Source organism: Hemicordylus capensis, chromosome 8 (assembly GCF_027244095.1).
Source record: "Hemicordylus capensis ecotype Gifberg chromosome 8, rHemCap1.1.pri, whole genome shotgun sequence".
In the NCBI taxonomy this organism is placed as follows: domain Eukaryota; kingdom Metazoa; phylum Chordata; class Lepidosauria; order Squamata; family Cordylidae; genus Hemicordylus; species Hemicordylus capensis.
In genome coordinates, this window is record NC_069664.1 from 7667091 (window position 1) to 7683508 (window position 16418).

General features: G+C 44.1%; 1 protein-coding gene across 4 annotated transcripts in view; it reads right to left on the reverse strand.

Moving 5' to 3' along the window:
• Positions 1-3445: 3445 nt before the first annotated feature.
• PIWIL2 (piwi like RNA-mediated gene silencing 2) overlaps positions 3446-16418 on the reverse strand; it is a 49754-nt gene continuing 36781 nt past the window's right edge. For 3 of the 4 annotated variants that reach the window (XM_053269991.1, XM_053269990.1, XM_053269989.1), the window contains exons 20-23: positions 15725-15830; positions 10818-11071; positions 9165-9272; positions 3446-7523 (exon numbers count right to left, since the gene is read on the reverse strand). In XM_053269991.1, coding sequence (XP_053125966.1) covers positions 7367-7523; positions 9165-9272; positions 10818-11071; positions 15725-15830 — 625 coding nt within the window. In that variant the 3' untranslated portion in view covers positions 3446-7366. The remainder of the gene's footprint in view (positions 7524-9164; positions 9273-10817; positions 11072-15724; positions 15831-16418) is intronic. The other variant, XM_053269992.1, reaches the window with a different exon arrangement.

Below are 16418 nucleotides of genomic sequence, written 5' to 3' on the forward strand. Positions count from 1 at the left end.
TAAAACGGCTAATATTATAATGCCCTTATACAAAACTACTGTATGGTGCGGCCACACCTGGAGTATTGCATACAATTCTGGTCACCACATCTAAAAAAGGACATTGTAGAACTGGAAAAGGTGCAGAAGAGGGCAACCAAGATGATCAGGGGCCTAGAGCACCTTTCTTATGAGGCAAGCCTACAACACCTGGGGCTGTTTAGTTTAGGAAAAAAGACAACTGCAGGGAGATGTGATAGAGAAAAGCAGAGAAAAATTCTCCATCTCACATAACTCAAGAACCAGGGGTCATCCCATGAAATTGCCAGTAAATCTAGGACCAACAAACGGAAGTACTTTTTCACACAATGCATCATCAACTTGTGGAATTCTCTGCCACGAGAAGTGGTGACAGCCAACAACCTGGATGGCTTTAAGAGGGGTTTGGATAACTTCATGGAGGAGAGGTCTATCATTGGCTACTAGTCAGAGGGCTATAGGCCATCTCCAGCCTCAAAGGCAGGATGCCTCTGAGTACCAGTTGCAGGGGAGTTACAGCAGGAGAGGAGGCATGCCCTCAACTCCTGCTGTAGGCTTTCAGTGGCCACTGTGGTCGGCCACTGTGTGAAACAGGACTAGATGGACCTTGGGCCTGATCCAGCAAGGCTGTTCTTATGTTAAGATACAAAAATCCACTTGAGGGAATACGTGAGAAGAGCTGGTCTAGGACAGCCCTACCTCATCCTCTGACAACGCCCCTTCCTCACTGTCCAATAGAGTTGTCAGATTGTTCCCCGTTCTGATCCATCTGGGGAATCCAATGTGGTGGGTGCCTTAGGAGAGAGGATGGGAGGAACAGGGTCTGGCCTGGACAGGTTAAGCTGATTGTCAGGGGTGGGAGAACTGAGCTCAGATCTGGAGGAATGAGCAGAACGGGTTATAGTGCTGGAGTGCCATCTATGGCAACAATCATCATTGAGATCACGGACTGGGGTGCTAGGCACGGATGGAGAGGCCTCATGCTACTGTGTGGAATTGGCAGGAACCAGGGGAAGGAGTCCCTTGTGCACCTCTTCTGCAACCAGGTGCCAGGAGGGTTGTCTTCCTCCTCTGCCTCTTACCCCAAATAAGGGGTGTAGGGTGAACAAGCTAGTGCTGCCGCCGCCGACTGCAATGTGTGTGTCTGATTGTTTTGAAGGTGTTTCGTTTTGAGCTCAAAACACCACCACAAAATTTGGTTTGGGCACATCCTTACAATGTTCTTTATCCTAAATGCATTTCATACTATGAACTTATGACTAGGTGTCCTTTATCCTAAAACCTACGCCGAATGATCTAAGCATAGCCTTCCACTCAGACCCATCTGACACACAAGTATCAGATGCTCCTCACTTCTGAGTGGTGAGAAATTCCCAGCTCAGTGCTGCCAGGTTTCACTTCCCTTAGAACACTGACAAGGCCAGACTGTGCATAACATGGACCAAGGTTGTCACCTCAGGCCGTGGAATAGCAGGGCCCACCTCCACCAATCATTTGTTGCGCCTCCTCCCCCCATTTGAAAAGAGGGGAATGGGATGAAACAATAAGAATGGAAGGGGGGGGGGAGTGGTGGCCTCAAGTATTGCACACTAGGAAGACACTCCCCTCCTTCTGGGTCCCCTTTTCTTTCAACTCCAGGAGATATGGGAGAAGCAGGAGCAGTTCTTCACACCTAATAAGGCATCATTTTGTAAAAAGGGGGTGACATTTCATATGGCAAGGCACTGTGCATTGCCAAAGGGCTAATCAGCAGCATCTGGTATCTCATCTCAGGCACCAGAACTATCTTTGGCTAGCCCTGAACACTTATGACATTTTCATAACCTTTAACTTCATTTACAAGTCTATAGGAAGAGCAAAAGTGGAGGCAAAGGAAGCTGCCATATACGGAATCTGCCATATACGGAATCAGACCATTGGTCCATCTAGCTCAGTATTGTCTACCCAGACTGGCAGTGGCTTCTCCAAGCTTGCAGGCAGAAGTCTCCCTCAGCCCTATCTTGGAGATGCTGCCAGGGAGGGAACTTGGAACCTTCTGCATGCAGGTGCTCTTCCCAGAGCTGCCCCTCCCCCCAAGGGGAATATCTTACAGTGCTCATATATAGTCTCTCATCCAAAGGGGACAATTCATGCTTGCTACCACAAGACCAGCTCTCCTCTTCTACGAGGCAATAAATCTCCTACTGCATATTGGATCCCAAGAGAGACCATGCACCTCCAAGGTACCTTCTGGCGACTCATGAAGCTCTCTCTCTGCCTTGGTCTCCTCCGAAAACCAAACACTGCTCTTTCTTCACACTCACTCTTGCTCTGCCCCTTTTTCTTTATTGGCAGGTTCCACCCTTCTCAAACTCCAATGGCTTTCTTCTCCAGCAAAAGCACTCCAATCTGCATCTGCTGCTTACGTTTTGGTAAAACTAGTCAAAGTCCAAACAGGTTGTAGCAAGATTGGCAAATAAAATTGGATAATGACACTATCAGGAGATTAATGTTGACATAGGGTAAATTATTAACCCAACTATACAAGTTAACTGCATGATGAGTTCTTGTGTTCTAGAGATACAGACTTCGAGGAAACTGGAGGGGGAAATTTTATTGTTCAGGACAAATAATACATTTGGAATTGATTTCTTACCTTTGGTAAACAGAATCTACTTCCTTCCTGTCTGCTTTTTGAGTGTATGAAAGTGACAAATTTCCCCTAAAGCATTTGCCCAAAGAAGTTTCTATTCGTGGTAGTAGTTCCTTTGCAGGGCTGTATTTGAGCAGTGTGACAGAATGGAGCTATCCAACAGAGCTACCTACATGAGAATATTGAGTTCACTGCATTTCATATTACAATGTCCTTATGAAAACCCAGCTATGGAACCTCTCACTATAAAAAGTTGAAGATTGAGGTTCGCATCTCAGCCCTACCTGCATTCTTGTGCAAGGCTTTGAAAGACAGCTGATCAGTCACCCATTTCCCACTAAATTAGGGCAATACACCTCTAAGAGGTGCAATCCCTGATATAGCATAGGGCCTTTGGCCAATTAAAGTAGGGTAAAGATATTATGAACACGCCATTATTCCCAGGTATTCCTTATCACCTACCTGCTCTGCAACTGCTTTTTGTGAAAAGAGACACTACCAATTTTAAGCCCTTCTCTTAATGACAGGTTTAACATAATATGCAGTTTGGCCCCGACTATGCTACAGGTTTGTTCGTTACCGCACTTTTATTTATTTATTTATTTAGGCACTACGGCACCCTCTGCTGTGACAACTGCATTAACCGGTTATTGAAACCTCTAGCCAGCTAAGGCAAATTTGTTTTTATTTGAATATTTAGCCTGCTTCTGTCACAAGGATTTGTAGTCATGCTGAGCCTACAGAAAAAGTGTAATTCAGGGTCAATGGCAATGTAACATTCCATGTTCAAAGATATTGCTTATTTACCATTTATTTAACAATTAAACCATTTGGTGAACAGAGAATCTAAATAATAATAATAATAATAAAATAAATAATAATAATAATAATATAATAATAATAATAATCAACACCAAGCATCCTGGAAAAACATGCAACAATGATAGCATGGTAAGTCGTCAAGCTCCATAATGTTAGTTAGTACAGCCACAGAAAATATATTTTGTTTTTATTTTAACTCAACAACAAATGCTATTTTTAACAAAAGAAAAAAAAAGATACAGGCTAGTTTTCATGAACAAACTCTGGCAGGAGTTTAAAAATTATGTTAGTTAGTTGTTCACTCTTTTACCCTCATCACATATAGTTAAGGCATTGTCCTTAAATGCCAGGATAAGTTCAAATGACCTTGGATTATATGCACATTTTCATTGCTGCCCTCCACACTGGGATGAGGGTTGTTGTCTACTAAGCCACCAATCTAAGGATAAGATCAGTAATATTGCTGGGTTCGGTCTCGCTCAAATGGCAAATCGTATGGACCTCTACATTCTGAATGGAGCCACAGGAAAGGACTGGCCATTGGAGTCTACATTCTGGTCTACCTCTGGGGAAATGTAAACTATAGATTATATCTTAGTTTCTCGTAATGTCCTAAATGATATTGAACATCTGAAGGTGGACTGTCATTTAGATAGTAATCACTTACCAGTGGTACTCTCACTAAAATCTCTGGAATGTCATCACTGTGTTTCTCCATCAGGGCTTAAAATAGAGATTAGGAAAATCAGACTAAAATGGTCAGAACAATTAAAATCTGAATTGGAAGCAATGTTTACGTCAGATAAGGTGGAAGATCTGAGAACCAGTATTTTTGTCAGAGGACATACCGAATTCTAAAACTGTTTCATACAACTCCCTGACACAGCTCCTGCAACCCAAATTGCCGATTTAAAAATGTACTGACCGACAGCACTGGAGATCTCAAACTTGGTTTGAGCAAGGCTGCATTCATTCAAAAAAGTTGTTCGTAGATTGCTATAAGCGTTTATAGGTTAGATCTAGGATCATACACAGCTAAGGAACTATAGCTGAAGCAAAAAACAATATAAGGCTCTCTTAAAAGTCAAAAAGAACAATGCACTAAAAGATTTACAGCAACAAACAATTGACTCAGTTAAGAACAGGGACCATACCTTTTGGCGACTGACTGCTGAATGCCCAAACAGGGCTATTGATAGAGTGGACCACCTTATCCAGGGTAGAGGCATGGGAAGAGCATTTAAAAAAACTTGTATGGGAGCCAGACTAGGATTGCGGAGTCTTTAGATTTTAGTAAATTGATCCTGCCTGACTGGCCAGTTGTCTCTGTTCAGGAGGTCACTGGACTTATAAGCCCAACTGAAATCGGGCAAGGCCCCAGGCTGCGATGATATACTCTCCGAGCTGATAAAGACCGATGTTAATTGGTGGGATCCCGTTCTGGCATCCCTTTTCACACACATAGACAGAACCGTTGAAATACCTGAAGACTGGGGTCTTGCTATAATTCCCCCTATTTTTAAAAGGGGGAGGAAGGATGACCTGGGAAACTATAGGCCGATAAGTCTATTGAGCATTATCAGCCAACTTAATGCGAAACACGTACAATTGAAGCTTCAAGATTGGTTGGAGCAGTAATCAATCTTGGCTGAGGAGCAGGCTGGCTTTCGAGCTGGTCGCTCTGTAGTAAGTAGATCAAAGCCTAGTACTCCAACATCTTGTAGGAAAAATATGGCAGTAAACCCGATTCCTCATTATATGCTGCCATTAACTTCAAATTTGCTTCTGACTCTATTCCGAGATCATTTATAGTCCAAGCTCAGTGCATCCTCAACTGACAAACATCTGTCATTTCTGATTCATAAATTATACAGCAATACATCTCTATAAGACATAATCCCAATGGTGATTTATCTAACTTAATTCCTACAGGCACTGGCATTAAGCGAGGATTTGTTTTAGCCCCCGTTATTCAACTTCTATATTAATTCACTTGGTAAATATCTGAATAGGGTAGACATGTACCCCCCTAAGATAGCAAGTAGGCAGATATCTGTACTTCTTTACGCTGATGAGGCAGTGATTTTAACTTTGACACCCGTCGGCCTAAGGAGAGCACTAAAAGCACTTTCCCAGTTCTGTTTAGAAGACAGTTTGCTAATTAATTACCAAAAAAATTAAGTAATTGTCTTTGCCAAAAGACTCAAATCTCACAGATGGAGAATTAATAGCAACATGATTGAACAGGTTAAGTGTTTTAAGTACTCATGGGGGGTGTTTCACACTTCCGGAGGAAGGCACATTTAGAATATATAACACAAACAGCTCAGTGAGGTGCTACTATGATCTCAAGGTTCTATCGCTCTAAAGAGGGACAATTTGTCCCAGCAGCTTTTAAGCTGTTTCAAGCCAAGACAATGGCCTAGCTGCTCTTTGGAGCTCATTTGGGCCCATATTCAAACTTTACCCCCATGGAGGTTGCCCAAACTATATTTCTAAGAATGGTTCTTCAAATGCCAAAAGGCGTATCCAAATCAGCCTTAAGGTTGGAGTGAATAAGGTGGAGACCAGAGTGTGGTTGGCAATCTTTAAGTATTGGCTAAAGCTAAAATTTCAACCAAGTAGACTGCACGCACCCCACCCACCGAGTTCTGGAGGATCAGACCCACTCTAAGTGGTTATTCAAGTTAATGGGGAAACTTCACAGTCAGACTCTCTTGCAAATCCTTAATTGCTGTGGGGTTTGATCAAGCCAACAGAATTTTAGAACAACATCTTCTAGATATTGAATCACAAGAAGAGAGAAGTAAACTCCCTAACTGTATTAAGAATTTGTGGGTCACCTCAATTTTAGCTCCAGCAAGTTATTTTTGTAATTTGACATGTCCAATCCATCGGAGAGCCTTCACCTTAGCTCATTATAATGTTTTCCCATCAGCATGGCTGGAGGAGAGATACAAAAAGTTACCCTATCACCTGCACAAGTGTTCTTGTGAATCAGATCAAGTTGAAAATTTGGCTCAGATTTTACTTCATTGTAAGTTTTATAGAACTCCATGCAGCAAATTGATTTTACTGCTTTTAGAGAACTTACAAGGAAGACCAATGACTTTTTACGTAACTTATCTTCTTGCAGATAAGACTGTATCTGTTACTTCTTGTGTTGCTAAGTTTTGTGCCACCGCATACAAGATTCATCAAGAGATGGTGAAGGGCCCCCCCAGCGTCAGTTAGGTGGTGGTAATTTTTATTTCGGTCACTGACCAGCCAAATCAGCTAGGTAGAGATGTGTCTCTGATTTGGGTAAACTTCCTCTATCTAAATGTAACTGTGATCTCTTACAGACTGTACCAACTGCATTTAACGTTAACTTTGTACTATAATGCTGGAATCTGGTCAAGTACCGTAATAAAGATATTGACTGATGATAGTACAAAAGCAAAGTATATATCCATAAAAGACCCTTAAATGATTCTAACTAGACAGAAGGGTTGTTGTTCTTTGGCAGAGTGTTTGTATGGGATTCATTTTTCTAGTATTGCAATCACAGGTTAAGGCAGAAAATATGACTAGTTTTATTCTGGAACAAAGAGGAAGGAAAGATATGCATCAACTAAACATGTATACCTGGAATCCCAGTTTCTACAAGATCAAAATGTTTACCAGCAGTTAGGTACTACAGTGAAGTGATTCTAACACTTTGTTAATTACAAACTGCGGCAATCTGAAGAATGCTTGGCCATTTGCTTCCAAACATAGCTGGGCTGTAAGAGCTCTTGCAGAGTCCTCATCAATGGCGGCAGTCCACAGCTGAGCATGTCCATCAATAAGCTTTCCCCTGAATCACTTTGTGCTTATTTCTGTTCTCTCCTTGCTCCCCTTAAAGCCAGCTGTCTATAGGAAAAAGAGTTTCTCACAGAGCTCGATAGCAGGCTCGTGGTGTAGAACATGCCCGGAGAGAAAGGCCAACTTGTGAGCATACTTGCAGGGTGCTGGCAATCTGATAGTACCTGGCCAGTTCCAATACATGTGACAAAGCTTGAAAGTCAACCTATGAAAAATGGGATGGGGGAAAGAAAAAAATGCTATTAGAATTCCCATTCTCTGGACATTTTATTTTTCTGTCTGGTGCTGGGAAATCTCCTTATTGTGGCTTGATCTTTAGCTATCATCCCATTTATTATTCAATAAAAAGTCCTCAATACTTACTAGGCACTGAACGTTAAGTAAAAGCCCAGCCCACAGGCCTACAATCAAAATTAGGAACCAGACACACAAGGAAGGTATGGAATGAGAAAGGAAGTTTATCTGGGCACAATGGGAAAAAACTAAAGCAGAAAAGGCAGCACAAAAGCAGCATTAAGAAACAAGAGGGAATGTGAGAGGGAAGGAAAGAAAACAAACTGGGTTTTTTTAGAAGAGAGTCATAAAAACAAATGGAGGAAGAGATCCTTTTAACCACTCAGAGGTTCTGTTTTAGCTATTTCGCTTGAAACCTATGAGCAGGCCTGTCTTTCAGCTGGGATTCCATTCTATTGAGTCCCAACTTCAGTTGGAACCCATTCTATGAAATGTGATATTATTCACAGTTTGAGATCGTCAAGCTGGAGCCGCTCAGTATTTCATCCTACTATGTCCTGGGCAACTTTCACTGCTTTATCACAGGGGCGGAGAACCTCAAGGTTTCATGGCCAAATCACTCCTGTCAAAGTGTTTCTTCATTGCTTTCATATGTGTTATCCCAGGGTTTCTTAACCTTGGGCCCCCAGATGTTGTTGGACTACAACTCCCAGAATCCCCAGCCACAAAGGCCATGTCTGGGGATTCTGGGAGTTGTAGTCCAAGAACATCTGGGGGCCCAAGGTTAAGAAACCCTGTGTTATCCTAACGTTAGAAGTCACTGTCTAGGAAGGAAGATGAGCAGAACATGCAATTAGAATGCCACTTTCCTGTTCCCTTGTCCCTGGACACGCTTTCCAAGGGCCTTTTTCGAACTGGGGATGAGTGATACGAGAAGGAAAAAATACGCAAGAGAGAAAAAGAACAAGTGTGCTTGTGCACTCAGACCTAGTGTACAGTGACAAGTACTTGAGCACAGAAGTGCAACATATACTCAGTACAAGTCACTGGCCATTTTAAGATGTAGCCCTAGGGAGAAAGTTTAATGAAAGATTCTGCTTTGCTACTCACTATTTGCCTTACCTTTCTTAACAGCTTGAGACAACAAAGGCCCAGAAGCCAATTCTGCCATTTCTTTCAAAACTGAGACTGGTTGACTCGATTTTTTTTTTTAAAATAATACACCCCCTTCATCTGCATTACTGAATGCTCAACTCAGTATTCTACCTTGCAATTATTCCCTCTAGCTTCTACTATATACGATACACACAGGTATATAAATACCCTCATTCTGCTGTGAGACAATTCAGCATTGTAAGGAAGTCACTGCCTCAGCAAGACAGTTATTAACTCAAAGCCCAAGCTTGCAGAAAGGATATTCATGGGGCCAAACTGTGGCACTTTCAACAGATTTGGTCATCCCTGTCATGAAGTGACTGGGGACCATCTCACAATTAGGGGAGGTGCAACATTTTTAATGGCAAGATATGAGAAAGCCTCTTCTCCCCAAATATTTTTTGCATTTAAAAAAATATGTGTACCCCACACCACATAAAACATGAAACACATTCACCTCTGCATGTGATCGGGACTGAGGTTAGCAGTATTTCTTACACAGATATAGTGAGTAGGGATGCCACAGCCTTGACGTGCATGGTGAGCAATCAAGTAAAAATCCACCCTAAGAATAAAAGTGAGAGAAAATGAATGGTGAAGCACTGTCAATGCAGTCCTTATTTATTGTGTGTGACGGACAGAGTGGCTTGATTCTTTAGTTCCTTCTCAAGGAATAGCAGAAGAAAGTTGCTTACCTGTAACTGTTCTTTTCATCAACATAAAAAGTCATACTACATAAAAACAAACACATACATAATGCAACAAAGAAACAATAGAGATATGCCAGGCCAAAAGATGCAAAAAGAAGTGGAAATGTGGTTCTTCAGCTGAGAACTCTGCAAAGCACACCCGCAGGGCTGTTACTGTGCAGATCTTATGAAAAGTTCTTTAAGTTTGAGAGTGCGGTCCTCCCACCTATTGCCATGTAAAGTAGCATTCTATGCCGGAGGTGAGGCAGAAACAGTACCATCTCACTCACTGCCATTCACTGACTGTCACAGCGAGCATAACTGGTCACAGATACCTTCTAGGATAAAGGTCCCATGACCTCTGGAAAGTTTCTTCTTCTGCAGATGGGAGGACAAGAAGTGTGGCTTTTGATGCTGGTGAAGTTTCCTGGATTTGATGCAGGAAACAAGTTTCTGGGGCTTAGTAATGTTCACCCCCAAAAGAGAGGCAAGCATCAGAGGTCCCCAAATTCTTCTCCAACTCATAAAACACAATCCTGTAAAAAATGGGTGACCACGTGCACCCTGACTTACTCAGATAACATTTAATTATGTTGTCAGTAGCAAACTGGACTTGGAGAGTCTTAAAAGAAAATGCATACGTGGCCACGTCTTGGTACAACTCAAGTAGAAGAAAGAGGATGAAAATCATGGTCTATAATGAAAGGAAAAATAGAGATTCCCAAAATCTAAATTATCTCTCTGCTTGAGGGTATTGTCAGTGCCAGCATTAAGAACTTCCTTGCAATCCAAGTTAAGACCTCCAGAACAGATACTACCAGTCTAGGAAGCCTCTGAAGCTGAAAAGGCTTCAGGGCTCAAACACAACTAAAACTTCATACTAAGAACAGGCTACATGATCTTACAAATGGTATCTACACAAAATTCTAGCATGCCACATTTTACTTACCTGATTTTAATCATGGCAGAGGAGGAGGGAAAGGTCTGAGAGGCACTATACTTCCCAGATCATTTCTAATTCTGATGCTTTTTAAATGTTTTAAACAAGCAAGAGCAAAGCATTTCTTAAGACTCACAAGCCAGAAAGGTTCTGTGCTAAACATTTCTATACTTGAAACAGTCCCCCATTCCATCATAGAATACCTTTGCTGTCATCTGGAACAGCCTCTCTCCCTCTCACTCCATACATTTCCCTTGACACATTGAATGTTTAAAAAAAATGGTGACAGATGACATAGAGAATAGGTTTATACTAACTGAAGTTATTTTAATGGTAGAATTTTTATCTTAGAAGAGGCAGTAGAGGAGGTAAAGCAAAGATCTGGATTCCTGAAGAGGTGAATGTTTCTTCTTACAGAAAGAGCAAAACAGTAAGTGGTACTGTGGAGAAAAGGGAGCTATGCCAAATGTATCTCACTCACCATTCTCGGCTGGTGATTGTATGGTCTACCACTGTGCCTGGAGAAGGAGTTGTGAAGTGATCAGTGGTTGCTGAGTAGATGTTGGCACTGATTTTCTTCTGAACCACAAATACCACCATTTTAGGCTCATAGTTCTCAAAAGCTTCAAAGCATTTCTGCAGCTGTACGATTTCATAGTCCCTCACTGTTTTCACCTGGCCATCTGACACTCCATCTCTGTAAACCACTATCTTCTCAGGAAGGCAGTGGTTGACCTTCAAGAGAACAAAGACGCAAGGAAAGAGATTGCAGCATGCACAAGAGGGCCTGGATAGCTCAGGCTAACATGCTTGCTCGACAATCTATTTGACTTCAGTATAAAGCACCACACAAGTCATATACCTCACTCAACTGATTACAGATCAGAGCATTGGTTACTCGTGGTGAAGGCTCCTTCTTGCTGCGGGGGGCTGCAGCGTGTGTGCGTGTGTGCGTGTGAGAGAGAGAGAGAGAGAGAGAGAAATTGCTAGTTCTCTGCTGCGTAGGGTCCAAGGGCACCTCACGCGTGGGTTATGCGACCCACGTGACTCCAAGGCAGGACTAAGATAATTAGCTTAACTTTTAAGGCTGGAAGGAGCAAACCTCTCCTCAGTTCTTTTAGTACCAGAGGTGAAAGGTACATCGATGAAGCAGGAAAACCTGGTAAAAACTAGGTATAACAAGTCAAAAAACAATAAGCAAACAACTAAGCTGTAAGAATCTTTATATATGGCAGGAAAAGTAGCCCAGTCCCCAGACAGTAGGCGCTGGCAAGAGAAGGGTGGGTCGAGACGCCCTTGGACCCCGCAGCAAGAAGCAGCCCTCCCGGTGAGTAACCAATGCTCCGTTCTCTGCTGCCTGGGGTCCAAGGGCATGTGTGGGGACATACCACACGTGTGGGGATATACCACAGCCCCAAGTCCAACCAGGGGGCATACCAGCGATTACTGTGCAGGGAATACCTGCTAGAGGACCCTCCTCCCAAACGCTGCCTGGGCAGATGCAAAAACATCTTGTTTATAGTGCCTAGTAAACGCAGAGGGCACCCGCCAGGTTGCTGCTCTGCAAATGTCCTGGACGGGTGCATTTGTAGAAAAGGCCGCTGATGTGGCCGTCGCCCTCGTGGAGTGGGCAAACACTTTGGTGGGAGCCCTGAGGTTTTGTGCTTCGTAAGCCAGAATTATACATGCCTTGAGCCACCTGGCTATGGTGGCGGGTATGACAGGCTGTCCCATAGATAGTGTCTTGTAAGAATGAAACGAAAATGGACTCTGAGGTTCTAAATGTGTTTCGTCCGCTTGATGTAAGCTTTAAGGCACCTACAGACATCAAGCTTATGCCATGCCTTTTCCACTGGGTGAACCAATTTTGGGCAAAGTGAGGGCAAAATAACATCCTGAGACATGTGGAAGGGAGAAGCTACTTTTGGCCGAAAAAAGGGGTCTGGGATCAGCTTCACAGAGTCCTTCAAAAATATACAAAGATTTTTATGTACAGAGAGGGCAAGACACTGAGAGACCCGAGCCTAGTACCTTGTGTACCTCTAACTCCAGTGTGTGTTTGCGGTCCCGTGGTAGGAATAGCTTGTCTTGAGTGTCTATTAGCACTCCGAGATTAAAGATCTGGCATGTCGGGTGCAGTTGACTCTTTGCCTCATTGATCAGGAACCCGTGATAGTTGAGCATGTGGATGGTGGTCCACAGGTCTTTCTGGGCTGTCTGAGGTGACTTTGACTGGATGAGGAGATCATCCAGGTACCAAAAGATCTGCACGCCCTGTATTCTGAGGTGTGCTATCACAGGAGCCAGGACCTTTGTGAAGATGCGTGGAGCTGAAGAGAGGCCAAAGGGGAGTGTTTTGTATTGGTAGTGAAACCCCGCGTACAGAAAATGGAAGAGACGGTGACTATCCTGGTGGATGGGCACATGTAAGTAGGCCTCCTTGAGGTCTATGGACATGAGGAGGTCCAGATGATGCAGGGCCTCTGCGATAGATCAGAGAGTCCATGCGGAAGGTGCGCTTGTGCACAAAGTGGTTTAGATGTTTTAGGTCCAGCATCGCCCATAGTGAACCGTCCTTTTTTGGTACAGTGAATATTATGGAGTAGACTCCCGTACCCCATTGGTGTCTTGGAACCAGTTCTACGGCTCTTATTGCCAGAAGGTGACGAATTGCCTCCTGCAGGCCCTGATCCTTTTGTTTGTGGTGGTATGAGGGAGTAAACAAAAATCTGTGAGGCAGCTGGCTGGTCAACTCTATGGAGTAGCCCTCTTTTATGGTGGATACTACCCATAGGTCTGATGTGGTGGCCTCCCAAGCGCACCAATGAGAGGAGAGGCGACCACCTAGGGACACCTCTCCCGCCCTGTCACGCTTGATGCTTGGATTGCTTGAACTGGGCTGTGAAGGAGGCCCTGCTCCCAAACGGCTGCCTAGATGCCCTAGTTCTACCCCAGTAGGGACGTTGGGATCTTGATCCTCTGTCTCTGCCCCCGATGGGGGACCGAAAGGAATGAAAAGGTTGAAAAGACCACCTTCCTTGAAAGCGGTCCTGTCTTTTAGCGGAAGTAGGCATGGCTTTCTTTTTATCTTTTGACTCTAATAGTATTTCGTTTAGAGCCATGTTCCCGAATAGCTTTTTGCCATTGTATGGAACGGAGGCCAGGTTGGTCTTGGATGCAGCATCTATTTGCCAGTATTTAAGCCACAGACTGTGATGGCCAACCACCAAGGACGTAGCACTATGGATGCACAACGCAGCCCATCCAGGGTAGCATCTGAAATGGACTTGCGCCTTGTGCAGTTTTAATAGAATTTGGCGCAATCTGACTAGATCCGAGGCGGGATCTTGAATTAAATCATCCAGCCAGATTAGGGAGGCTTGCAACACCATAGAGGCTGCCACCGAGGTCCTCATGGATAAGATTGTTGACTCGTATGTGTGTTTTAGGGCCCCCTCCATGCGTTTGTCTGCGGGGTCCTTAAGAGCCGATTCCTTGTCTCTGGTCAGTACTGAGCCAGAAATTAGTTGTACCACTGGTGCATCTGTCGGGGGCATAGTGAATATTTCGCTCCCCTCTTGTTGGAAAGAATAAAGCCTATTAACCACGGCAGTAGCCCTCTTAAAGGGGGTGGTCAGAGACGATTCAGCCTTGACCGCTTCCACAAATTGTTTAGGGAGTGGAAGGGCTCTGCTAGATTGTTTTGAACCTGGGAAAACCAATGCGCTTTTTCCCGCTGGTTGAGCCTCCTGAGAGGTGGGAGGATTAAGGCCCAAGGTGTGCACGATTTTGAACATAAGTGGTGCCAGATCAGCTGCCTGGAAGAGCCTCAGAGGTGCCTTAGATGAGTCTGGTTCTTGGGCATCAGACCATTCGCCCTCAAACCTATGTTGGTCCAGTTCGTCTTGACCTGTTGGGTCAGTTGGTGAGTGGGGACCCCCAATGGAGCTGGGAGGGGACCACTGGGGGGCCCCTCGTGAAGGTCCAGTGGCTAAGTTCCCCGTACCAGTATGAGGAGTAACCCTGGGGCTTGGGGACCCATGGTCAGAGATTTCAGAGGAGTGAATGCTGAGTTCCCTCTGTCTAGATCTGGACCTGGCCTTTTTGGACTTTTTAACACGCTTCCTCTTTTTCTTCACTTTTTTAGGGGCTGGAGTCTCAGAGGGGGAGGAAGCTGCACTGGAAGAGGAAGCCCGCCTGGTCCACTTTTGGAGATGCAGGGTCCTTCGACACGTCCTCCACAGTCACCCCTGATTTTGTTGCTGGTGTCTTCTTATGGGCCTTAGAGCCCGAGGACTCCATTGCTGGCGGCAAGGAGTCTGCCTGGCCTTCCGCGCACCCCACGAGGCTGCGCTGGGTGAGCGGGGGTTGTGGGTAGTCTGGTGTTTTGTCTGGCCAGCAAGAGGGTTCCAGGGAGAGCAGTAGCGGAGGCGCTGCTCGGCCTGCTTTCCCACCCATGGCTGAGGTCTCTGCTGCTCAGGGATGCTGCCGAACAGCTGATCGGCGGCGTCCACCTGTCTCGGAGGCCTCCAGCTTGATGAAACGCTCGCCGGCGAACACTGACTCAGCGGCAGCGTTGTGGGTGGCAGGAAGAGCAGGCTGGCCGGCAGTTAGAGACCCCCTCAGTACTCACACAGGGAGTACTCTGGGAAGGTCTTTCCATAAAGCGGGGCAACAAGAGCAGAGCAAAGTAAGAAGCCAAAATGGAGGGGGGGGGGGGAGACTGGGAGAGAGAGAAAAAGAAAAAAGAAAATGAAACCGCCTGAGCGCTGAGAGAGAGCTGCCTGGAGCCTTCGCAGGACTAAAAAGAACTGAGGAGTCGTTTGCTCCTCCCAGCTTTAAAAGTTAAGCTAATTATCCTAGTCCTGCCTTGGAGTCGCATAAGCCACACATGAGATGCCCTTGGACCCCACGCAACAGAGAACTAGCAATCTCTCTCTCTCTTTCTCTCTCTCTCTCACACACATATGCTATGCACAGATTATGTAAAGATAAAGTTACTGCTGGGGCCTGAGTTATCAATGGGAAAGATGTAGCTCTCATCATTAGTATCTATAGCGTGCTATGTATGTTGACAGTGCCATTAAAAAGTAGCATAAGCAAGAAAGACAGTTTCCTGCTCCAAGGAGCTTGCGATCTACATTTCAACATGGTGATCTGTTGAAGCAAGGATACTTTGAGTAAATGAATTTACATGATTTAAGATTTCATTGTGCTCAGGAAGGAAGACAAAAGTTTAATGGAAGAGAATTGAAGAAAAAAGTAGTGTTGTATAGGTATTGCGGGAGTGAATTTCATACACAGAGGTAGCAGAGTAGTGATAAAGTTGTTGGATGGAGTGCAGGAGATATCTGGTCAGTCAGAGAAACACCATTCACATTTCCTTACCTCATGGAACTTCTGCAAAGCACTGACCAGACAGACCTTCAGGCTATCTACAATTTCTTGATGAGGCATTTGGAAAACCACCCTAGAGTACCACTTTGTCAAATTCCTGGTGTCAGAAAGAAAAGGGTAAATTCAAGATATTATTCACAATAACCCCAAGCTCCAACTTAAAAAAAAAAAGTTTCTCATAAAAATATTTATCAGTGCCCTAAAACCGACTTACTGATAGAAATCAGTACGCAATAAGTAAGTGAATAATAGTAATGCAAGTAATAGCAGTTGACTGTTTCTACAATGATATCATCAGATATTAAAAGGAAGCAGAACTAGAAATAATCTGCAGCCTAAATTTGCATTCAAATTCCTTCACTATTCCTATCAGGTTTCCCTTTAACATTTTAGGTATATCTCCAAATTCAAAAGTTTCAATTTCTGCAGAAGGTGAAGAACTTAAATTTGTGAATTCTGGTTTATTATCCGAATTGCTTGTCAGGGTTTTCTGGTTATTTATTTTCAAAAGGATCTCCTCCCATAGGCAGGTAATAAAAAGTCATCTGGAGGTATAATTTTTATTCTATTTTTTGGCCAAGCAGCATTTTTCCCAAGTTGCCCTCCATGCAGAGATACAGGCAGGCAAATAATGTTTTTCCATTATTTATGCTACTTAGTATCCCACTCTCTGTCACAAAAGGTC